Source organism: Lepisma saccharinum, chromosome 10 (genome assembly GCF_977018435.1).
Source record: "Lepisma saccharinum chromosome 10, izLepSacc3.1, whole genome shotgun sequence".
Classification (NCBI taxonomy): domain Eukaryota; kingdom Metazoa; phylum Arthropoda; class Insecta; order Zygentoma; family Lepismatidae; genus Lepisma; species Lepisma saccharinum.
In genome coordinates this window covers 80,973,725-80,999,421 of record NC_139238.1, presented here as the reverse complement: position 1 = coordinate 80,999,421, position 25,697 = coordinate 80,973,725, and the positions used below count along the sequence as shown (strand labels likewise).

The 25,697-nt window shown below is 34.7% G+C and overlaps 1 protein-coding gene across 1 annotated transcript in view; it reads right to left on the bottom strand.

Moving 5' to 3' along the window:
• LOC145993982 (ATP-binding cassette sub-family C member 4-like) overlaps window positions 1-25,697 on the bottom strand; it is a 60,121-nt gene that overhangs the window by 21,422 nt on the left and 13,002 nt on the right. The window contains exons 6-16 of the mRNA XM_083130011.1: window positions 25,412-25,550; window positions 23,634-23,744; window positions 20,465-20,674; window positions 17,236-17,522; window positions 15,618-15,801; window positions 12,787-12,939; window positions 11,560-11,658; window positions 7,003-7,196; window positions 6,159-6,442; window positions 3,286-3,365; window positions 162-312 (exon numbers count right to left, since the gene is read on the bottom strand). Of these exons, the coding sequence (XP_082986137.1) occupies window positions 162-312; window positions 3,286-3,365; window positions 6,159-6,442; window positions 7,003-7,196; window positions 11,560-11,658; window positions 12,787-12,939; window positions 15,618-15,801; window positions 17,236-17,522; window positions 20,465-20,674; window positions 23,634-23,744; window positions 25,412-25,550 (1,892 nt within the window). The remainder of the gene's footprint in view (window positions 1-161; window positions 313-3,285; window positions 3,366-6,158; window positions 6,443-7,002; window positions 7,197-11,559; window positions 11,659-12,786; window positions 12,940-15,617; window positions 15,802-17,235; window positions 17,523-20,464; window positions 20,675-23,633; window positions 23,745-25,411; window positions 25,551-25,697) is intronic.

The following is a 25,697-nucleotide window of genomic DNA, read 5'->3' as shown; positions in this document are numbered from 1 at the left end:
GTCCAGTCCCAGTTAGCCTTACTGTGCATAAAGTGGACTTAATGCACCAACTCAATCAATCAATATATTTATCAATACATATAATTACAGAAATCATTTCTGTTAGCTTTTTGGTAATGAATAGTTTACTATATTGAGTTTAATGAAGATCATATACTTACTTATTCCGTCAAGTCTTTTTATACTTCTAGAAGTTGGGACATAAAAAATCCGCAGGAACCAGAATACAATACAAAACAGTATAGCTGGGATAATTAACCAATAATTAGCTATAATTATTACTACTAGTGTCCCAACTGTCAGCAGCACTACCTACAAGAAAGACATTGATATCATAAATTGCACTTATTGAAAAAACATATTGACAGTTTGCAAATCAAAGAACAGTTATCTTTAAAATAATCAAGGGGGAGAGGTTGCAAGCCAATGGAGTTGTCATGAAGAGATTCTTGATATGTCTTTGGCAACAGATACCAATTATGAAAACAGTATGGGCTCAGTAACATTTAATATGCAATTGATTTGTCTCACAATATTTTGAGTATAAGAGCATGACTTCAGACTGAATCAACAAGCAATAGGTGACAAGCAGGATGTGACAGATGATAAGCAACAAGTGCCTGGTCCTCCTAGATGGCATAGTGGTAAGTTTGTAGCCTTGTAATCAAGGGATCCCCGGAAGCACATGGCACCAGTGGCATAGCAAGTGGTGGGCGAAGTGTGCAACTGCCTCACACCTAAAGGGCCCTCGCATCCCATGGAGTTAATACAAGAAATGTAATATTTAGAAGTGAGAAATAAATATGGAAAAGGCTAACTTTTAAAAACATTGTTTCTTCTGGTTTTAAATTCTAGTTAAACATTATAAGTTTAATGAATATGCCAAATAAAGGGCGTAACATACAGGCAGGCTAAGTCTAAGGTGACCTGAAAAAAGTAAAAATTATTGTCATATTTCTCATATGAAACATTTACGCAAAAATTCACGATACCTTGCTTGGGCATTTTTACCCATTTAATATTTTCTTGAATAAGAAACAATTTCTCTTGTATTTTCTTCTCTCTCTTGAACTTGCATTCTCGATTTCAATAAGTTAACAATAAAGCACCTCAAACTGCCAGGAAGCAAGTGTGAGGCATTTAAATGCTTGTGTTGTTCCTTCCTTCCTACAGCAGACTTGCGCCCAGTATTTTTTGAGGGGGGAGGAGGCAGATCCAAAAATGTGAAACAAAGGGAAGATCCAAAATGCTGTTGGATTCATTGCATTAGGTTATTTTACATTGATTTTCTGATACTTTTGGCTAATCGCGATGATGAGGATGAGTGATGATATGATTAAATTGATAAAGGAACGCTCACATAGAACACCCATGCCCAGCCCAGGAATCAAACCAGGTACCCATGGCACCATAGCATTAGCATACTGTGCTAACCACTCCGTTACAGTGGTCAGCGAAATGCTGTTGGGAGTATTAGATGAGACCACCTATGTACCTATGTTATGTTGGTATTGCAGCTAGTGCTAAGTGTACAGTCGTGGAATGAAATATTTGCCCTATAAGGCTACTGGTTTAAGGTTCTATGGAGGAAGTACTTTTCTCCATGACTGTACAGTCAACGACAAAAGTAATATGTCTATTACTATTTTCATTCAGTCGTTTTCTACACTGTGGCTGTGGTGGCTCAGTTGGTAATGTGTCTGACTACCATGCTAAAGGTCCCGGGTTCGATCCCCGGCCGGTTCAAATCCTGGAACTTTTCTAATGTTGGAAGCGGCCCCGGCGCCCACCCAGCATCGAATGACATGGGTACATGGGGGAGACCCTGGGGGGGTAAAGGTGGTCAGGTCCGTGGTGCTGATCACATCACCCCCACTCACGACCGGATGAAGAAAGTGTGGGGCATTACCCCCACACCCCCTATACGCCTTCATGGCATGGTGCTAAGCACAGGGGAACACTTTATCTTCCATACGTTTTCTACACTGTAGTGATAATGGGTTGATAATAAAAGGCCACTAAGCAGATGTCAACATCAGCTTTGCATCAACCTAATTCCATCCCTTAGAACAACACAAGATGTTGAGTAACAACAGAATGGAAATAGTGATGCACAATTTGCCTCTTTGCTATTGGCTGAACAATTGTAGAGTTACTATTGTTATGGACCAAAGTAAGGGGAAACAATCAACCCACTGAGAGACCCCAGATCCGAGAATGAGCAAGACAGTTGATTTGTCACTTGGCATACATTCATTCAATTCTATGAAGTATTTGAATTGTAGTGTGTTTTGTAAATTAATATTGTTTTAATTTTAATTTTCTTATTCCAGCACTATTGAGCAGCCATGATAATTCTATGGTTAGAGAATCATATATTTTTAAATTAAATGATACGTATTAGCAATAATTATTACTATGAGGAACATGTGTAAATGTGAGTTAACAAAAAAAATTCACAAAACTGCACTTCGGAAATTGTCTGGAAATTACATATTAAATAACATTTTCGACAGTATTTTTTTATTATTATTTTTTAAATATGATAATTTGCTGACAAATCCCTGAAGATTTTGTGTCGATTCATATTGAGAGTTCAAATTTAAAGATCAGAAGGGGCCTCGCATTCTAACCTTGCCCAGGGCCTTGCGATATGTTGTTACGCCACTGCGTGTCACTTGTCACTGTCACAAGTTGCTTGTCGTTTTGGTTGAAAGCTCCTTTAAAATTTACAGTTCATTTTCAAATAGAGTAACTTCCTTAGTCCAAATTATCCTCTGAGGTATGAAACAAACCACAGAACATGAATTAATTAAGTACAACACAGTATGGTAAAAAAAATATACAGTGGAACCTCGATTTTATGTTCCTTGATTTTACATTTTCCCACATTATACATTCAATCTTGATGGTCCCAACATAGCAAACTGTTAAAACAGTTTCCACATTTTAATTTTTTTTAGCTTTGTCCACAGAAAAACGTAAAATCGAGGTTCCACTCTATATGTACTTCTGTAAAAAGATAATATTCTATGTCATTCACATAGATTACAGGACATAAAGATTTTGAATATGTCTGTTATGATGGAAATTAGTATTTTGTACAAAAAGTGCAATGTTTCAAACAAAAATTTGGTTCTTGATTCTCCATAACAACACAGAAATATCATTATATGCACACCAATTTTGAAGTTGGATTCAGTGAATTTTTCTACTGAGATTTTTATTTTTAATTTGCCATAAATATAATTGTCTGATAATTGGACAATTATTTTTATTATTTACCTGAATGCTGTCTAGAAGGACTTGAGGCAGATGTTCATCCACAGAACCCATATCTTTAGAAAATCGATTTAAAATTCGACCTAGAGAGAATATTAGAAGAGCATTAATACAGTTTGAGTATGTTGGATCTCAGTCATCTCTCTCTCCTTATATTCCCATACTCCGTGGCATCAGGGGTCCCGGGTTTGAATCACAGCTGGGGCATGGATGTCCTTTGTGATTGTCCCTTCATAATTTCATGTAATCATCAGTCATTCTCATCTTCATGATTAGCCAAAAGGGACAGAAGAGCAAAGTAAAGTAAACCAAGTCAATCAATCTTTATAATTCATTATTTCAACATTTACTTTTCTACTGTTTTACACACTTTTTAGTTTTGAAATAATTTATTGTTCCTTATAAATGATGAAAAGTACATGTCTGTGAATAACATTTAACTTTTCAGGGTTTAATTTAATTGGTCTTATGGGAATAAATTATTAAGTAGTTATACATCTGTCTTCTCCAGATGGTAAAACTCATAATCAGATAGATCATATTCTCATTGATAAGAGAAGGCATACTAGTATAATTGACGTTCGTACACATAGAAGTGCTGACTGTGCCAGTGACCATTATTTAGTAATTGCTTAATTAAGAGAAAGACTCTCAGTGATAAATCATAAGCAACAAAATCTAAAAGTTCTAAAATTTGATACAGGAAAGTTTACTGATGAAAGAATTAAGAAAGATTACCAAATTAAACTGTCAAATCGATTTGATATTTTGCAGGATTTAAATAATGATGAAAATATAAATGAAACAGATGTAAATAAGAATTGGGAGCACATACGTAATGCAATAGAATCAGCAGCTAAAGAAAGTATAGGATACCATAAACCGAGAAAAAGTAAGCCATGGTTTGATAATGAATGTCATAATCTAATAGAAATAAGAAATCAGGCTAGACTTAGGTGGTTAAATAACTCTGATGATACAAATCTAAACAAATATAATAGAATAAAGCGAGAAGTTAACCACACGTTTAGAAGTAAAAAAAGAAATTACTTGAAAAGCAAAATTAATGAAATTGAAACAGACAGCAAAAATAAAAATATCAGAGATTTATATAAAGGTGTAAATGAGTTTAGAAAGGGGTGGCAACCTAAAGTAAACTTGATAAAGGATAAAGACGGTGATTTTCTAGCTGACCCAAGCGATATTCTAAATAGATGGAAGAACTACTTTAATGACCTTTTAAATGTCCATGTAGGAGATAAATCAGAAGTGAATGAAGTACACACAGCAGAACCTTTAGTTCCAGAACCTAACTTGACTGAAGTTAAAGATGCTATCAAAAAGCTAAAGAATAACAAAGCACCTGGCATTGATTTAATACCAGCTGAGTTAATTAAATATGGTGGAAATTCGTTAGTATGTCAAATTCATAAATTAATTTGTTTAATATGGAATAAAGAAGAAATCCCTCAACAGTGGAAAGAATCCATAATTGTTCCTGTGTTTAAAAAAGGTGATAAAATGAACTGCAATAATTACCGTGGAATTTCTCTACTCTCAACAACATATAAAATATTATCTAACATTCTTTTAACAAGACTAACCCCATATGCTAATGAAATTATAGGTGATTATCAATGCGGATTTAAACGTAACAGATCAACTACAGATCAAATTTTTCACATCAGACAGACACTTGAAAAAAATTGGGAATATAATAAAAATGTCCATCAGCTATTCATTGATTTAAAAAAAGCATATGATTCGGTCAAAAGAGATAAATTATATAATATATTAGTAGAGTTTGGAATACCTAAGAAGCTTGTTAGTATGATAAAAATATGCACCAGTGAAACAGAAAGTAAAATTCGTGTGGGTATTAATATGTCTGACAAATTTACAATTCATGATGGGTTAAAACAAGGAGATGCATTATCTCCATTGCTCTTTAATTTTGCCTTAGAATATGCTGTTAGGAAGGTAAAAGAAACTAAAGAAGGACTAAAATTAAATGGTGTGACTCAGTTGTTAGCATATGCAGATGATATAGACTTACTGGGGGATGATGTGAATACAATTAAGAATAATGCTAAAATATTTTTCAAAACTGCTAAAGAGATAGGTTTGGAAGTTAACCAAGATAAAACTAAATATATGCTTAAAGGCCGAAACCAAGTGTTAGGTAATAATCAAAATCTAATTATTGATAACAACTCGTTTGAACCAGTTACCAAATTCAAATACTTAATAGTAATATTAACAAATGAAAATTATATTAAAGAGGAAATAAAAAGTAGGCTTAATTCAGGAAATGCATGTTACTTCTCTCTTCATAAACTTTTGTCTTCTCGTTTAATATCTAAGAAACTAAAAGTTAAAATATACAAAACAGTAATTTTGCCTGTAGTATTATATGGATGTGAAACGTGGTCCCTTACATTGAAAGAGGAACATAAATTGAGACTATTTGAAAATAAGATCCTTAGGAAAATCTTTGGACCTAAAAGGGATGAGGAGACAGGTGAGTGGAGAAGGTTACATAATTTAGAACTACATAATTTGTATTCATGTCTAGATATTATTAGAATAATTAAATCAAGAAGACTTATGTGGGCAGGCCATGTGGCACAAATGTGAGAGGAAAGAGGAGTTTACAGGATTCTTGTTGGGAAACCTGATGGTAAGAGACCTGTAGGAAGGCCAAGAGGAAGATGGAGGGACAACGTTGAGATTGACCTAAGGGAAATCGGTAGGGATGGAAAAGAGTATATAGAACTTGCTCAAGATAGAGAAAGATGGAAGGCCTGTGTTGCTGCAGCCATGGACCTTCGGGTTTAAGAAGGCTAGAGAGTTAGTTAGTTAGTTAGTATACATACCCGATGGGTTTGTGTCAAAGAATCTCAGGGTAGCTCTCATGATAGTGTTGAACATCCTGTCATGGAGTACTTTAGATGCTCTGATGCAGATGAAGGAAAAATACAGAGATCTTGTAAGTATAGAGACCACTGTTGTTAGTACCAGTGCGACATAAATATACATGGAAACATCTCCATTCAGTGTTGTGAAATTTCCACTTGTTGTGTTACATACCATCGTGTAGGTTGTTGAATATATTTGTCCCGCATCTCTACAAGTTAATTGTAACTCTTGCTGATTTGCCCTGGAGAAAATATGCATTTATTAATTTTACATTATGGATAAGATGACAACCAGCACATCCACCATCATTGGCTGCGGTCCCCGAATCAGATGTCGGCGACTGGCAGCATCTGCTTTATTGAATTCAGTACATACATGAGAACAATCAAAAGTACAAAACTTGTACACAATATGAGCAACATAGAGTAATGCAGGGTCATGGCACACCCTGCACTTTAAGTGATGAATTATAGCCATATTATCAGAAAACAAAAACACAGGATAATCATGTAAAATTAAATGGGCTGCAAAGGCAGCCAAAGACTCCATGAAGAAATGGGAAAGGCATATGGCTATGCATACACAAAAAGTTATCAGAATCTTACTAATCTTTGTGTTTGTGTATGTACTGTACTGTTCTATTTTATTTATTCAGTGAAAATAAAAATTCTACCTGCTGGTGAATACCAAGAAAGGGCAAGAAGTATACTCTCCTCACCTTTTAGCAGAAAGTGACGCTCCCACCATTCAGTTAGTACTTATGAACAGTATTTGCAAACAGAAATATTTTGACACACTTACCAATATGACATCCAATAATCTGTGGCACTACGACACATTTGTGCAAAAATGAAAAGGAAAGCTGCTAAGAATATGTAGAAGAAATTCCCTACAGCTTTTATGTATCCTTTATATACCATGGAATCTATAGAACCTTTTTCTTGGTGCTCTGCTACTCCTGTTGGTTTGTCTTCTTGTTTAACTTCTGTAATGAGCTTGTGCAGCACAAGAAAGTAACAATAGAATGAAATTAACAATATCTCTTCTAGTGTTAGAACACTAATATTTCATTCCATATGTAGAAATACAGTTTTACAGAGAAAAATACTCTACTACAATTCTCACTAAATATACAAAAAGGTGTATCCCAATTTAAGCTTATCAATTTCGTAAATTATAATATTGTTTTATTTTGCATAATATGTTTCCAAAACTACAGCATTTGCATTCTCATATTTCATAACAGTTAATTTAAATCATCTATGGAAAGTTGAATGAACAGTAGACAAGAACATGTGTGTATACACGAGTTTCACTATTCCCCCCCCCCCCCCCGCAAAATGTGAGACTGGTATGATAATTCAATATATACAAGTGGAAAGGGTATGATACTATGAAATGTTTGAACAGTGTAGATCATGTGTACTTGGTGTAGGGTAGGGAAGCAAGCAAACATCCATAAATAACAGCATCATGATACATGTTACACATGTCTATTGATCGTAATAAATCTTCGGTGATTTTAACATTCAAACACAGGAACAGAAGAGGCACACAGTACAATGGCACATTATTCCCTGTGGCATTCTTTGACATTTCTCCCCCTGAAGAACAGTTATTTTGATATACGAATGCTGTTCACCATGGGCCACATCCATTTTGCACAGCGGTTGACTCAACACTGCCCCGTGTGCAACAGCCATTCATCACACTGCCATCTAGTGATGCGTCCACATGCTACAGGTGCCACATTCTCCAGGACATATGATCATATTGGGGTATAGTGGTCGCCACTTTTGAACCTCACTTCACTTCAAAGAAAGTTCCGAAAGATTAGTTTTCCCTCTAACAACCATATGTCAAATCCACGTGGAGTCCAGTAAATCATCCCCTCAAACGTTTCCCACCAATATCATCCATCCAAGAAATGATAGCTCTCGTCAAGTCCAAGGTGGAGTAAATGAGATGTTGCCAATTCAATTTCTTTAGAGATTTCTCAACGTGAGGTTGTGGTTGCATTATCTTTGCTAGGTTGTGTTATTGTGTTGTGCTATGTTTTAATACAATATAAAGACCTTGGGAGTATAACGTCACGATGAATGAATGGATGTCTAAACACTGCAGGCAAAAGTGACAACAGAACTTTTCCGATGAGCAGGTGGTGGCTCAAAACCAGATACGTATCCGGTCGGCTTTCTCTGGGGTTGTGTCAAAGGTACTGGTGCATTGAAGACTGTTGATATACCAGCATTTAACTTTGAGAAAAAATAAATCAACCCAACCCTGGTATTTAATAAATAAGAACATTAAGCAAGCCTAACTGCAGAATTGGTCATATTCTCATTTGTTTGCTTAGTGATTATATGCCTTTACCTCAGGGTTGTTCTTGAGGCTGGATGTGAGCCCCAGAGATGCTCTATATGCAGACATTGTTAGAAAAATTCTGTTAGAAATATTCCCACCTGAACATAGCGATTCTTATGTGAGAGTGTGGACTACATCTTTACAAAATAAGCAGGCCCTGGGAAAGTATCAACTGGTATCTATGACTAGATCTCAGCTGATATCAATACATCGGCGATGGTATTTGCTCAGTCCTACTCAAACCACAAGGCATGGTTAATGATGGTTTCACAAAAATTAAATAGTCATTGACCCTGCATCAATATCGGTGGTCATTAGAAGTTAGTGAAGCTCCCACATAAGCCAATAGTTAGCACTCTTACCTTTTGTGCAAGAGGTCTCAAGTTCGATTCCTGGTGAACAAGTTCCTGAGTGCCACGAAAATTAATAGAACATCATGAAAACCAGTTTCACTAATAAATGAGTACTTAATTTCAGCATGTTAATTTGACACCTCATCTTTCATTCCCTTAAACACGAATTGAAAGTTATTTTATTTTAAACTTTACAAATCCTTTTTATTTTATTGATTAATTAATCATCTAAAAATTACTTGAGACCATAAATTCTGCTATCTCATTCTATATCTGTTTATAACTGTAAATTCCATAGATGAGCCCCAAGCCTTGCAAAGCAGCTTTTCTTTGGTTTTCGTGTTATCAGCCCATTACATCCCATCACCACTATTTTCTGGTTTTCAAGACTGGACACTTATTACTACCTCCAATACATTACTACTGGTTGAGTATGTCAACTGAAATTCATGACTTCAATATCGGCTGTACCAGTGGCGTATGCAAGGGGGGGTTACCGGGTTTAAACCCCCCCCTTGAGCTTTTGAAATATTATGGAAAATGCTGTAGAAAAAAATTAAAAATAGCTAATTTATCACAGTCAAAGATCTGCGACAGTAATAATAATAATAATAATAATAATAATAATAATAATAATAATAATTTGAATTATTATTCCCATGCAGCATGAAGAAAACACAATACACAATATTCCAAACACAATCTAAGCGCCCGCAAAGTTCAATTTTGCAATTTTTTTTGCAAAAAGTCGCGCAGTGACTCTCGCGAGAATTGTGAAAATTCCTTGCTTCGTCGCATTGTGCCGACCTTATTGCAAACTTTCTTCCCGGTACTGATTTCACATCCCCTTGTGAACTCTCAAGTGATGCTGAATCTACATCCACATCATTAAATAATGTTGAAGAAGTGCTTTGTGAATCACCTAGAAGTGATAAATATGTTGGAATGTCTATAAACTTACTTTTCAATGAAAACATAGACTCAGTGGAATTTGGCAACATGTATTCTCACGCTTCATCATCATCCTGGGCGAGTTCCATAGGTAAAGGTAATGTAAATTCCCCCGTGCATATAGCACCGTGCCATGAAGGCACACGTAGTGGTGTGGTGGGCCCCAAAGATTCTCGATCTCAAACTATTTTGCAGGTGATGTGATCAGCACCATGCTCCGGCAGCCTTCATCCCCCAGGGTTGCTCTCAGGTACCCATTGCTATGAGGCTGGGTGCGGAGACAAAACTGGATAAATTCCAATAAATTCCGGGAATCGACCCCGGATATCCCACGAGGTTGTCAGACTAGACCAGCGCGGCTCCTTGAATGAGTTTCATATTTCGATTATTTCAATAAATGTAATATATTTGCTTGTTTTTATGGATTTTCTTCACACTTAAAATGTCTGACTTATCATATACAAATAACCGTTGACTAGACAATTATTTTGTAACAAAGAAACAAAAGAAATGTAATTTTGTTCTATTTCTTTCATAAATAGAAGCTGCATTAGTAATAATTATTAGTAGTAATTTAATTAATTAATTATAATAATTATTAATTTATTATTATTATTAATTAAATAAAGTATAATAAAACAATGGTAATGTGAATTTGTAGAAAGTTTTCGAAATAACACCCCCCTTGATGAAATCCTGCGTACGCTACTGGGCTGTACCCTTTACCATGAAATGAACAGAGAACAACTTATGTTAATGGATATATGATGGATGTGACAGAATATTCAGTTGTTTTTTTTTTTACTTAGCATCTCTTTTGTGCCCCTTTTGGCTATTGTAACAGTGAGGATGAGTGATGAAATTGAAGAGACACTCACAAAGAACGCCCATGCACAGGCTGGGATTTGAACCTGGGATAGCAATCTGTGCTAACAACTCCACCAGTGAGCAGAAAATTCAGTTATTGGTGAATATTGATTGATAAAGGCTTTAACCCTTAACCACTGTCGTGAACGTTTCGGGCACTAACTCAGTTGTGCGGTCCACAGGACCTCTAAGTAAAAAAGGAATGTAACTATATCAGTACATATATTAAATGATGAGAATTTAATCATGTTGTATGCTTTGTTATTCACTGAGTACAACTACATAGTTTTGAGAGTGAAACATTCTTTTTTAACTTCTCAAAAAAAGTATTTTGTTTATATTGTGAGTTTTAGGAAACCAAATTCACTAAGCCAAAATATCTCTCAACTGAGTATTTACACACAGCTGATCAACGTGAATTTAGTTCTTAGTTGTTGTTTAAAATTCGTTCTTCAAAACCATGGCTCCCTCTATTCAGTATATGCCACACATAAAAAATCTGCAATTCTCTCGTCTATTGATCGTAATAAATCGTCGGTGATTTTAACCCTCAAACACAGTCGTGACATCCGCGGGACCACAGTATATAAATAGAACACCACAGAAGTAGATAATGCAACCTTTCCCTTCACGCTTTCACAGCACACTGAAGTTGAGGAAGGTACTGAAAGAGAGGTAGCCTCAAGGTCAAAACAAATGGTGAGGTAACAAGCAAAAGGAACACTCCAGTCCCTGGGACATCACAACTGTAGTTGAGAGTTAAAAATAAAATATAAAAATACATTTGAATTTAATAGTGAACACTAGACTAATGGAAACTTACTTGTCCAAGACCTAAATGTGCTAACCAGGACTTGACTTCAGAGATTACTTTGGTTAAGACCATGTTATGGAGAATATTCAGCATAGTAGCAAATCCTGCCTTGAATGAAATGAAGAAAAGCATATGTAAATTACAAACATGCACATACACATACTGATAAGCATATGGAAACTTTAGTTTCTACGTAGTGATCCAAATTCTATACAACATAAAAATTGATTATAATTTGGGGACTATAAGAGATATTATTGCATGTGTTTTTTTTATTGTGAAGCCTCATCCATAGAGATACTTTTTACTTAATTACATACTTACTCTCTATCATTCTTAAACCTGAAGGTGTATGGCTGCCATTTGTCCCTAACCTAGGAAAAATCAATCCCATCTTTTGCATCCTTACTGTTTTCCTTTAGATCAATTTCAAAGTTTTCCCTCCATCTTTATCTTGGCTTTCCTACAGGTCTCTTACCATCAGGTTTTCCAACAAGAAATTCACTTTTATAGATACTTTATCCCTTCAGGTGTTGGGATGTGATGACCCCATTGCCCAGTAGCTTGTTCACTACAGTTAGTCAACCAACAGATTGAAATGGTCAAAATCTGCAGTGTAATTTTAATACATTAGGCTCACCATTGTGAGAAACTACTAAATATCTTTGCTTTGGGTATTTCTTCATTGCACACTAAAGATAAAATATCATAACTCCATTAAGCCTTGTTTCCATGATTATGAAAAACTAAATATGCTGACCAAGGCAGTAATTTATTTTATTATAAAACATAAACTAACGTTTAAAATATCAATTAAATAATATCATGCAATCTGAAAACATTTATATTCATGTAGAAATTTCACCGAAAATGCAGGCTTGACCAGAACTCGAATCCAGTTGTCTGTCATACCATGCCATTTCTTGACCAAAGTGCCCCTGATTTTGTCTGATCTTTTGTTATCGAGACAGTTGGTAGAGCAATGAGATGGTATGCCACAGAACTGAATATACATACTCTGGCAAACTTTGTACATGACACATGATTTCAAGTTACAGTTACAATGTAATAGGAATATTTTAGCACAGAACTTGGATAGATCAATTCCACTCTAAACACAGTTATTAAAGCATTGATATACAAGTTTTCGTGTTATCTGTGTATTTCAATAATGGCTATTTCTGCAAAAATTATGGCAGTAGGAATGTCAATATTTGAACATGAAGAATTAATTACCTGTACAGAAACTGGTGTAAGACTTGTAGAACATTCCAGTGTTTCATGCTTCATTGTTTCTTCTTCTTTCTCTTCATCTTGAGTAAGAAGTTGTGCAAAATCCAGTCCACTTTGAAGCAGGTCATTGTAATCGCCCTGAGCCTGAATAGATCCCTGTTGAGATTGAGATGTTAAAAATAATACTACAGTGCAACTTCTCAATAAAGAACACCAAAAGGAATTGTAAAAATGTTATTGTTATTGAGAGGTGTCTACTATTCAGAAACAAACTTACAATATTATAAAACTGAAATAGTTCAACAAAATGTTTTACATATCGCCATTTTGTAATATATCCATCTGCACTAACTTCTCAGGAGAAATTATTAAAGTTTGACTTATGCAAATTTGGAACCACTACAAGATGTGAAATTGTTAATAATTCATGCCACCTGACAACCAGATACATAACTTTGTAACATGATGCTTTAACCAGTACAGAACGTGATAAATTTACCAACTCATCTCTGACAAAAAGTGGAGATACGATAAAATAGCATTCAGCCAGGGATTCCTAAATGCATTGAATTTATTCTAATTTAACAATCAAAATTGCCATGCATGTGAATTTCCCATATTCATGTCTAATATCAATACAATTTTGCAAAATATCTGCACAGTGCATTGCAACACCAGGAGTCCCTTCATTAATTTCATCACTCATACTCATTGTGATTAGCCAAGAGGGGTAGAAAAGTGATGCTAAATAACAAGAAACAAACAATTTTGCAAAATATCTCGAAGTTTCTCTTTCTCGTAGTCACTGATGATTTTGACTTTGTCGCATTAAGTTTATTGTTTGCATGACTAGCATCATAACACACTTATTAGCGATGTTGTGACTATTCGCAATTAAAACACTTATTACCCCCCCCCCCCGATCCCTCCCACAGCTCAGAATGTAGGGGTGATTTTACAGCAGTTAAGCAGGAAGTGCACAGCCAGAATGTGACCATTGCTATGTTGGCAAGTTATGTACAACCCTTTTCCTTGTATGTACGTATTGCTTGCATTCTAGAATTATTTTCCTCTAGTCTACGGTTATTACAAGCATAAGAAAACAGTTTTTCGTTGTGACATTTCAAGAGAACACATGCTCCCTTCATCAAACATTTATTTTCATTTTGACTAAAGATACAGTTATAACAATGGTTAGCAATTTTTTAAACAAAAAGAATCCGTTATATAATAGATGTTTTCAATGTTACATTGTTGTAATATAGCAACTCAACTGTGAAAAGAAGCAGTCTGTTCTATTTTTATTTCAGATAAAAAAATTTTCATCACATTATTTTTTATTTAAAATTATGAATCCTAAATATCATCAGGTAATTCAAATGCATCATTGTTTTTACAAAGTTTCTTGATGTTTTCTGTTACATTAAATTTTAAAGATGGTGGCTTACTCCATTTGGTAACATAGATCTAGTATGGAGTTTTCTTTTTCGCAAATGGAGTAAGCCAGTATCTTTAAAATTTAATGTAACAGAAAACATCAAGAAACTTTGTGAAAATAATGAGACTTTGAATTACCTGATGATATTTAGGATTCATAATTTTAAATATAAAATAATGTGATCAAATTTTCTTTATCTGAACAAAACAATGTAACAATGTAACATTGACAACATCTATTATATAATGGATTCTTTTTGTTTAAAAAATTGCTAACCATTGTTATAACTGTACCTTTAGTCAAAATGAAAATAAATGTCTGATGAAGGGAGCGTGTGTTCTCTTGAAACATCACAACGAAAAACTGTTTTCTTATGCTTGTAATAACCGTAAACTATAGGAAAATAATGAAAATAATATGTACAACCCACTGTAGCCAAGTCGTCTTTGCTCAAATGAAGACTTCTTTGCGGCACAGCAAAGACAAGAGTTACAAACAAGTTGTGCAAAGTGTTGTAATTTAATTCTTTATAGGATACAGGGGCAAGTGACTGTGTGACCTAATGGTAGAATCGTGCCTGGCTGTTTCTTTCTTAAGACATGCAAAATTTCAACTTCTCTTACACGTAGTAAACTCTGGACTATATTTTGCAGACTAACAAGGCTCTGGTGTCTGAACCCACAGCCAGTGTAATCCTCTTTGGGACTCATGCTGTGTCATACATGTATGTTTGTTATTATCCCTTTATCCATCTCATCTTATCACCATTCATCCTCATCTTTGCCATTAGCCAAGAGAAATAAAGAAGTGAAGTAAAATTCATCAAATCAATGAAACTGCTATGCCCTCTCGGGTATTTTACTTAAAATGTTATTTACCATGGCTATAGAAATATCTTAATCTCAGGGGATAAGTTTTTATTCGAGAATTTTAAATAAGAAAGTGTTTTATGGCCAAGAGGATATAGTTAAATGCGGATCTATATTCTGAAAACTGTACACAATACAGATAAAAATATATAGCAAAGCTTGTATGTACAAAAAAATGTATATATGTTGATTCAGAAATTGCATAAGTTATATTCTTCATATATATATATATATAAATTTTGAATTTTCCTACTGTCCGGTGAGTGTTTCCTTTTACCTTATTTGATTTTTACTTAGCCCTAGCAAACTTACTAGCAAACTTTATCATCGCATGCAGAATTTGTAAATTTGAGTAAATATGGTGGGAATAACTTGATATCTATGTTTTAAAATGAGAAACAGCCATATTTTGTCAGTAGTTCCTAGACCAAAGTATTTATAATATGGTTTTTGTTGGGTGAAAGGAAGTGGGTCCATGAAATAAGGTCACAAAAACCATGTCCCAAGGATTAATTATGAATACTTACATTGCACATAATGATGATGTGATCTGCATTCTTGAGGTACTGCAACTGGTGTGTAACCAGAATGCAAGTCTTGTATCTTAAAAATAATGAAATGCAACTTTCAAATAACTGTCTGCCAACAACCGTGTCCAAAGCTGACAATGGATCATCAAAAAGGTAGATATCAGCATCGCGGTAGACTGCTCTGAAAAAGTGTTGAAGTTAATTTGCACAAAAACAATTGAAAGCAGTTTGAATACATTTTTCACCTTAATTAAGCCAGCAAACATGAAATTATATATGGAATGAGTATGTGATTGAAATTTTAAGAGAAATATTGTGTCAGTATTATCAGTACTTAAAAAAAAAAATATTTCTAAACTATTTTTGGTGCAAGATTAGGATGCACCACGAAATACTCATCAATATATGTAACAATGGAATAGTCCAAATTGATGCACAACATTTCTTTGTGATAGTTTAGTAAACATTTATCCGGTCTGAAAAAAGTGAACACATTTGTTGTTATTGATTTGTTTATTTGTGTGCTATAGTCTAAATATTACACTTGAGAAAATTTACTACAGTGTTGCGAAGTATGAACATACAATTATCAATTCTGTCCCTCTTCCATTAAATCAAACAATAAATGAAATATACAAAGTTTTGGAGTTTTTAAGTAAAAACAATTACACACACACACATACACACAATGGAACATGAGTGTTTTACCACTCCACGTTATGTACAGTGGACTCTTTTTAATTCAAACCTGGATCATTCTAATTATTTGTTAATTTGAACAAAGTTTATTCTCCTGGAAATTCCTATTGAAACCAATGTTAAAAATTCATATGTAATTCGAATTTTCAAACCTTTTTATTTGGATAATTCGAAGGCAACTATTCAGAGACAGCCATAGGAAAGAGAAAGTTTCTGTTTGCTGGTAAGCAGCCTCTAACCTCTCCTCAATGATATGGGATAGCCAACCCCTTCTGTGTGAAGGTGTTCATTCTTGAACTTCCACTAGCCAATGATTTGTGAGTCTTCTTATCTACCCTCAATTGTCAGTTTTGATTAGTCAGGGTACATTGTGGGCATTTTCACGCAATAAATAAAATTGAAGATTTTGTTAACCACTTAAAAAAAATCATGGACTTCTTTAAGTGAGAACAGGTAGCTAATGTTGCTACAAATGTATGTGATTTTGTGTGTTAATACATTACGCTTATCTAACTGTGTTTTCCATTTACTGGTAGCTTAATTGCTATTCTGAGAGGAATTGTTTTGGCTTTCACTATTGGATCAACTTTTATAGTAAGGTCCACTGAATGGTCCTTATTTTTTGTTTATGCTGTAAGACAATAGTTTTCTTTTATTCACATTCTTTAGTAACTATTAATGCATATTTTTGTTAATTATAATTTTGGATAATTCGAATTATTTTCATTTCAGTTTTAATTAAAAAGAGTCCACTACATTTATTTTCACCACTTCCAAAGCAACAGAGTGTTCAAATTCTTTCTTTCCTGGATTTTATGTTCTCCTGAGTTATATGTTATTTTGTTAGCTATACAATATATTTCCCAGTGTACCTTCTTCAATCTATACCATATAGTTTCATTTTACAATGTTTTACCTGGCAAGGTTGACTCTAGCTTTTTGACCTCCGCTCAGAGAAATTCCCCTCTCCCCAACAATCGTCTGGTCCCCATAGGGGAAATGTTGAAAGTCCTTCTTCAGAGCACACACCTCCACCACCCTCTCATATCGCTCTAAGTCCAAGGGGGAACCAAACAAAATGTTCTGCTGCACAGAAGCAGAGAATAGCCAAGGCTCTTGTGCTGCATAGGAGACTCTTCCGTTCACCTCCACGGAGCCTTTGGTCAGGGGGAGCTCTCCCAAGATGGCATGTAGCAGGGTACTCTGTGTGAAGAAAAGGTTGTATTTTATAAGAACTCAGTAATGCTCATTCAAGGTACACGTGGCTACTCACGAGAAGATCCTCTCTGGAAGTTAAATGATGTAGTACTAAACTTCTTTATTTCATTACTTATGAGAAATTTTGTTTTTCCATGTTGCACAATTGGATAGTTAATATCGATTAATTTTGAAGTTTCACTGCCTTCATTCACATCATACCCTTAGTGAATGAACGCAGTGAGCCTTCAAAATTAATCAGTAATGACTATCAAATTGTGCAATGTGGAAAAACGAAATTTCTCATAAGTAATATATAATCTGCATTTACTGCATCCATCATCAATTCTTTATTTCAGTTAATTTACATCACTATTCTACCTCTGGGGTTAATCTTGACAATGAGAATGAATGAAGAACTAATAAAAATGATAATGAGACAATCACAATGATACACCTGTTCCTTGACCAGGGCTCGAACTTTGGATCCAATGTTTTGTGCCATGTTATGCAGACCACTCCACTGAGACCAACTAGTACCAAACTAATATATCAAGGAGATGAATTTGCTATTCCTCTGCAGAAAACTCTTTCTGCTTCCTAAATTTGAGAAGTTTTTTTTCTGGAAACTCTCAGTAATTGAAGTCAATCATGTCGGTCATTATTATTATTATTTCCATTTCTTTTTCTATTTTGGTTATTTTACACTGCTTTTCTACCTCTTGAGTTGAAATTTTTTCGACCTTCTTTCGTTTTTAGACATTTTTGCAGTTGTCAATAAATTTTAATTGCACTTCTTAACTGCATTTTCTCCTACTTTCTTCCCCCAAAATTCTACATCTGAAAATCCATTCTTTCCTGGAGGTCAAGAGAAAAGGTGCAAGACCTTAAGGTGTATTGAATGTATCCTTCAAGTCAAAGTTTTTAAAATGCACTAGAACTTGATGTTTTTCTCCTTACTTAGCATGTATTACCCAAATTACCTTAAACAAATATTGCCATATATGGTTTTGCTTATACATATAAAGAATTTATAACACATTCTTCACTGGGGAAGAATGTATTTTTAATAACTGATTATGAATTGAATTTTCAAACCAATTGTGCAGATGCAGGAAACTTGTTTCAAATTTGAAATGGTAGGTAGATCTGGTTCATACTTGCCTGTGCCAAAAGTTGAAACCACTAAGCATCCAGTTGTGTGAAATTATTCAAGTACTTGCACCCATACCATCTTTTGTCACTTACAAGAAGTTTGAACTTACATTTCGGTATTTTAAGTAACTTTATAAGTCATGTTATAAGTATTTTTGTTAAATTCTTTCAAGTTATCATTTCTCATCAGGGTTACCATATTTGGTAAAGTGAAAATTTTCAGTAAAAATTAAATGAAATGAACAAACAGAAGGTTGTTCGCTTTATATCCGACCATGTTTGGCAGGTACTCACCTTAAGAGATACCGTGCCGCCACCATTGATCATGTTCTATTGGACCCCAACATTGTGGACTATCGCCTGCCATCACAGTTTCCATTGCAGCAAGTTCCGGCGCAGGACAGGCATGGGAATTCTGTCCCACACCTTCCTGCAAGCTTTCCATATAACATCCAGGGTGCGTGGGCAGCGATGTTGAAGACGTCGTTTCAACAGTCCAAATGCGCAAAAATCCATTGGACTGGCATCTGGGCTTTTCACAGGAATGTCTTCAAATGGAATGACACGAATTCCTAATTCCTCTGCCATTTCCTGTTAAAAACTTAGTGATGTTCTGGCGGTATGACTCGAAGTCTTGTCCATATGGATCATCATCATCATCAACTAACCCTCATATCCGAATTCCGTCACAACCATAAAGCCACGAGGGAAACTTTCCCTGCACTGACGAACAAAGTTGCTGCACCCCTTGCCGTCAATGTAACGGTACGTGATCTCCCGAATGTGACCACCAGCAGTGAGATGGACATATGATTCATCCATTGTGACAACTTTCATCCATTTGGAACCCGCCAGGTACTTTTCATACAGTTTCACAATGTGTACATATGAAAAATTAACATGGAAAAGGGCCATTACGTAACACACTGCTCCCGCCAGCAGACCCATAGTTCCAGCATGATACGCCAGGTGGCAGCACCGAATCGACAATGGTCGGATATAAAGTGAACAACCTCTGTATTTGTAACAATTTTCTAATGTAATTATAAAAGCACAACAACAAATCATGTTAAATCAAATAGATGCTACACAATATCACATTACCAGTAGCGTTGATTAGGGGGGCATGGGAGGAGGGCAGTTGCCCCCTCCCCTCATTTTTGCCACTTTGGCCCCATGCTATACTACCCCCTTGTTCCCAATTTTGGAACCCAATCGCCACCACTCCACATTACAATGAATGTGGACATGAGTTTGAATCTCAGGTGGTTAGCACAGCACACTATGATGCCCAGGATCCTGGATTCGAATCCCAGCCTGGACATGGGTGTTCTTTGTGAGGATCCCTTCATCAATTTCATTATCATCACTCATCCTCATCTTTGTGATTAGCCAAATGTGGCAGAAAAACAAAACTAAATAGAAAATTAAATTATAGTACATGATGCTGGAAATTGTTTGTGTAGATTTCTGATATCAACAATGTGTGAATATTGATTTTAGTATCGTATTTCCACTTGAACTAGCATGACATCTAGTAAATATGTTGTTACTTGTTATTCTTAATTATTAATTTTTTAATCTTTTGTTAAGAATTTGTAGAAAACTCAGGACATTTTTAATATGAAAAGAAAATCTGGAAAAGAGGACATGTCTTATTTAAAGATTGGCCTTGCACTTGTGGAAAATACTGGTTTGTATTATACGATTCTTCATATTACTTAGGGCCTTCACCATGACAAATGAACATTCTTCAAATTATGAAAATTATTATTACATAGGTTAATATTTACCTTTCCCGACCCAACAGGGCCTATAATAGAAACTAATTTCCCAGGAAAAGCCTCAAGGTTAATATCTGACAAAGTAGTATTACTCGTCACATTCCATTTTGCACTTGCATTTCTCATTGTGACACCCAACTTTAGTGGTTCAATATCATGCTTGCTTTTGATAATATCTTCAATTCTATTCTGCATATTTTCTTCATGCAATAGAAAATGCTGAAATAGAAAAGAAAGAGAAAATAATTGCCTGTTTACTGATAAACATGTATACTGATCAGGCACGTATCTCGAGATATGTTTCGGGGTAGTCCAAACCAAGTGTCTCAGGAATAATAATAATAATAATAATAGTTTTTAAATTAAAATGATTTTATTATATTAAAGAAATACTAATTAATATACATAAATAAATTAATATATGATATTGTTGTTGTTACACGAAGAGGTAAAGTAAGATGGTATAAGAATAGACATATAGGAGCATGTATTCAATATCTAGCTAACCTGTAGTTAAGATTGCATAATTTGCATGAAAAAAGTTCCCTGGCAAACATATTCATGTCAAATAGATGAAGAATTGAATATTTAGTCAATAACAAAAAATGATTTTAGATCCAGTTGGTGACAAGTAAAGTTCCTGATTAATATTTTTATGCATATTATCATAAATAGTAGCGTGCAAGCATAAATCTTCAGTACTGTCATTCAAAGCCATATGACCCCAATGTAATCCTTGCCTTGAAATAAGTTCAGAGGAAATTAATAACAATCGATTATACAACAAATGCTAAAGAAGCATATTTTCATTATTTAATTTTAGTACTTGGTAAGTCTTTGGAGGGTGGGGATCTGGACCCACATCCATAAATACGTCCTGGGATCTGGTATAATATTATTAGTCAGTAAATGATATAGACGCATTATTCATGTACTTTGTTTTCTTTTTCTAGACTTATATAATTATGCATTAAGGAGATAAATTATTTACTCAGTTCCTTGATAAAATATTAGCTACTTTTAAATTATTATTATTATTATTTTATTGTTATTATTATTATTATTATTATTATTATTATTATTATTATTATTATTTACACACACACACACACACATTATCATTTGTCTTACATTGTAGCCCCCTAATCATGGACGTTGCATTGTTTTCACTGGAGGAACAAGCAAGGTATTTTTCCATGGGGTATATTACTCCGATAATTGTGTTGTGCCCTCAAAAACACCACTTGAATTTGAAATGATCGCATAAATGTAAATTACTATGACTGAAATCAAATTATACGTGTGAAATATATATTTTTAGGTTTCTAATGGGGAGGTATGGCTATCCTTGCCTGACCCCTTTTCCACAGGTCCATGTCCCTACATTATTATACTTTCACCTAGAAATATTGTGTAGAAGAATCATATCGGTGTTATTAAAAGACATTATCCTCTTAAAGAGAATCAATTATTTTCAAGCGGATTAAAGTTCAAAGCAACAGGGGGGGAAGGCCATGCAGTGGTGCATCCACAAGGGGGCAATAGGCATTTTTCCTTCCCCACCTTGGACGGAAATCAATTCACGGGGGCCAAGGGTGTCAAACATTGAGGTAAAAGAAAGCAAAACTAGTAGAATCTAAGAGTAGCAGGACAAAAGGATACTTAAGATGGAATTAGTTGTCACGTCTTTCATGCATTATTTCTTTCAGATGGCCAAGAGCACCTGCAGGGGCACAAAGAGGCCATTGCCACCCTCGATATCAAACTTTATACAAATAAAAATACAATTCGTAAAATTTTCTTGCTTGCATTGCTTGCAATTTCTTTCTTTCTTGCAATTCTGCCAAATACAGAGCCGTAGATAGGGGGTAGTGGGAGTTGGCCCTCGGCGCTGAATGATCTAAATTAAAGATAATTGTAATTTTTTGTGCCATATTAAATCAATATTTTTTTTAGTTTGCTTGCTTCGCTCACAATTTTATTGTTTTCTGTAATGTGTTGTAAATTACCAGTGAGAGAAGTTAGAGCTGCTAATTACTTCAGACTCTTGCTGATAACCTGTTTTGTCTTAAATGCATGAACACAATTGTTTGGAGAGAAAGGAGCACGCCACATTTCAGAGACAATTTATTAATTCGTTATGGTGCCTCTATGTTGCCACATTATATAGGCCTATATAATATATATGCATCAATGCAATGAAACTAAAAACAGTGAGATAAAATTAGGTTTTTCTTTCCTGACTGAACTTCCATCAAGGCTTTTGCCCCCCCTAATCAGAGGGGCTGTGCATGCCTATGTAATGTTCTTAACTTTTTAAAACCCTTTTATATACAGGGCATTTCATAACATTCTTTGGGATTGGAATAATTAATCGCAAGAGGAGAATTTCACTCACTCTTTCACAACCAAGTGTCCATGCCCATAAATACGAGGAGCTGGTTTAGTGCATTCATGAAAATGACTGTTACACCTGTCAAGAAATTGTAACAGTCACCCATGCCTGCTTTCTCAGAGGAAGACGTGGAATGCGTTTGCACAAGTTTTCTGTGTAGCCCAAAGGAATCAGTCACACATGTAGCTACAGTACTGGATACGTCAAAAACAACTGCATGGAGAGTTCTTTGTGCTTCAAACCATACCGACTTCAACTACTGTGGTATCTGTCCGGGGTTGATCATTGGCATGACTTTTGTTGTGAGTTCATTGAGAAGATGGCAGCCGATGAAGCTCTTGTGGACACAATACCAGCGGCCAAGTAAACTACCATAACAACAATGGGATATTATCCTGGTTTCTCAAAGGTGTAGCAGCCATTTTAACAAATTCTCTAAACTAGCTCTGCATAGTGGCAGAAATGTGAACTACGGCATTACAGCTTGAGCTAAAAAAAAAAAAAAAAAACTTTTAGAATTCCTGTTTTGACTGGTTTTGGTTTCATTACAGTAAGTGCAATTCTCTTCTTGTAATAAATTATCCTAACCTACACTCTGTTTACTATAAAAACAAAAATGATTATGGTTTACTGTTGACATTTCAGCTAGAACAAGCAATACGTTGTATTAAAGCAGGATAACATTATAGTATGCAGAAATTTTAAATATTTTACTTAAAAATGTAAAAATCAATATAATATACAATAAATTTATATGCTATGAAGAAGAATTCAACAACTCACCTGAATACGCTTGATGGCTACTAAAACTTCTCCAACTAGATATACTGCTTGAGGAAATAAGTTGCACATCGATATACCAAGATTAGTAATTAGGGCTGTGATAACAAATAGCTGAAATGAATGAAAAATGTTCTAGTACAAGTAGCAATCAAATAAGAATAGAAATAAAGAAATCTGCAAGAGCTAAAGATCTAGTTTTACAAAATGTAATTAGATTACATCTTATGCAGAAACAAAAAATGCTAGTCACTTCCTATCCTTCACCTTACAAAATCTCCTAAAAATAACAATAGATCATCAATTTATATAAGAGTAAATGGTGATCTTTATCTTTCTTGATACCTAGAATTAAGCATTTGCTCCTATTGGTATCTAAAATAACCAATCACTCTGCTTAAAACCTAAAATTAAGTTATCACTAAAAATATGCTACTTTAATAACTAAAATTAAATGATTGGTTCACAGGGATAAGTCAAGATAAAAATGTCACTCAAGCAAGGTGGATTTTGGCACCCCCTAATTTCCACCCCCCCTTTTTTTCTACCCTGCTCTTCCTATTTTCCACCTTCCTTTTTTAGAACCATGGCCATGTTATTGAATCTACAAGCTGCATCTTTCAGTTGTCTTATTCCACTGTCATAGGCAGCCCCAACTAGTTTTGGCTTACAACTTTTTATTTAAGTGTTTCCGGATCATCCCAAGTAATCAAAAGTGGTTTGGCCAACCATACTGAAAATGGTTGGCCCAATGTAAAAACATACCATTGGGCAATGGTCATTTTGGCCATGGTTCCAACATTGACCTACCTGTGGTTTTTATGTTGAGCAAACATGTGGTTTTTACATTAGGCCAATGTATGGTTTTACATTGGCCCAACGTATGGTTTTATGTTGGCCCCAAAATACTGAAAACTAAAGAATGGATATGTTTGTGTTCTGATTTATACATAATTTATTGTGAAGCCAAATGTAATCAATAATGCAAACTATTTATGAAAATAAATAAATACATAGCACTTTCTCAGTCAGATGGTATCATTGTTTTCATAGCACCATACCTTCAAGTGGTAGCACAAAAACTCTACAGTTTACTTAGTTTTTTACCTTTCATGGAATTTAGTCTGCACATAACATTGTTTAACCATCTTCACAAGAATACCTGCAAGAATGTTCTCATTCTGATACAGCTAAAGAGACAAACAATAAGCAATTACCAACACATCTTTCCTGGTGGCTCATAAAGAACTGGTAAGTGATTGCAAGTTAAAAATAGCTTATACTTTCATTAAAAATATATTTCCAGTATGTGTTGTGACTTTAATATTTGAAAAAAAAACACTGTTACATATCACTTATTTTACGCTCTAAGGATTTACCGCATACTCCTGAAAGTTGTCTTAGCATAAAAAAGTTTTTTTTTTTAAAAACCGATTTTCACTCACTTTCTCATAGTTGGACAAACGTTGGCCCAACATAAGACCAACGTCAATTTGCCAATCTTTCCCACGTAAAAACTGATGTTGGACCAACCGTTGTAGTTACTTGGGATTGTACCTTATCTCATATTGGTATTTGGGTCAGTCTCCATCCACCCTGCCAGTTTAAATCAAGGTCACGGAAACACCCTGTATACATGTTATACCCACTCAAAGGGTTAACATTTTATCAATCTGCTTGCAATAATCATAAACCAACAGAAAGAGTATGCAATGCCTCCTATGTGCATGCAAGAAGAGAATTGTTGTTAATGAAGCAATATAGCAATAAGTAATAAATACCTTTTGTGGATTAATTGTATGTCCAAGAAGCACATATGCTACCACAGTAGCGCAGATTTCTCCTTGGATAGCATACATAGAATATGACATATTAATACTGCGAATATAGGAACTTGCTCGTATTGTCTTTAATTCCAAACTGGAAATAAATATTAAAATGTTTTATATCATGCTACAAGTTAAGTACATGAACATAGGAAAGCAAAAATGAAGGAATCATTTCATTTGCTGGAAATTGTTACATACAATGGGCTTCAAAATTTACAGAACACTAACTATTATGATT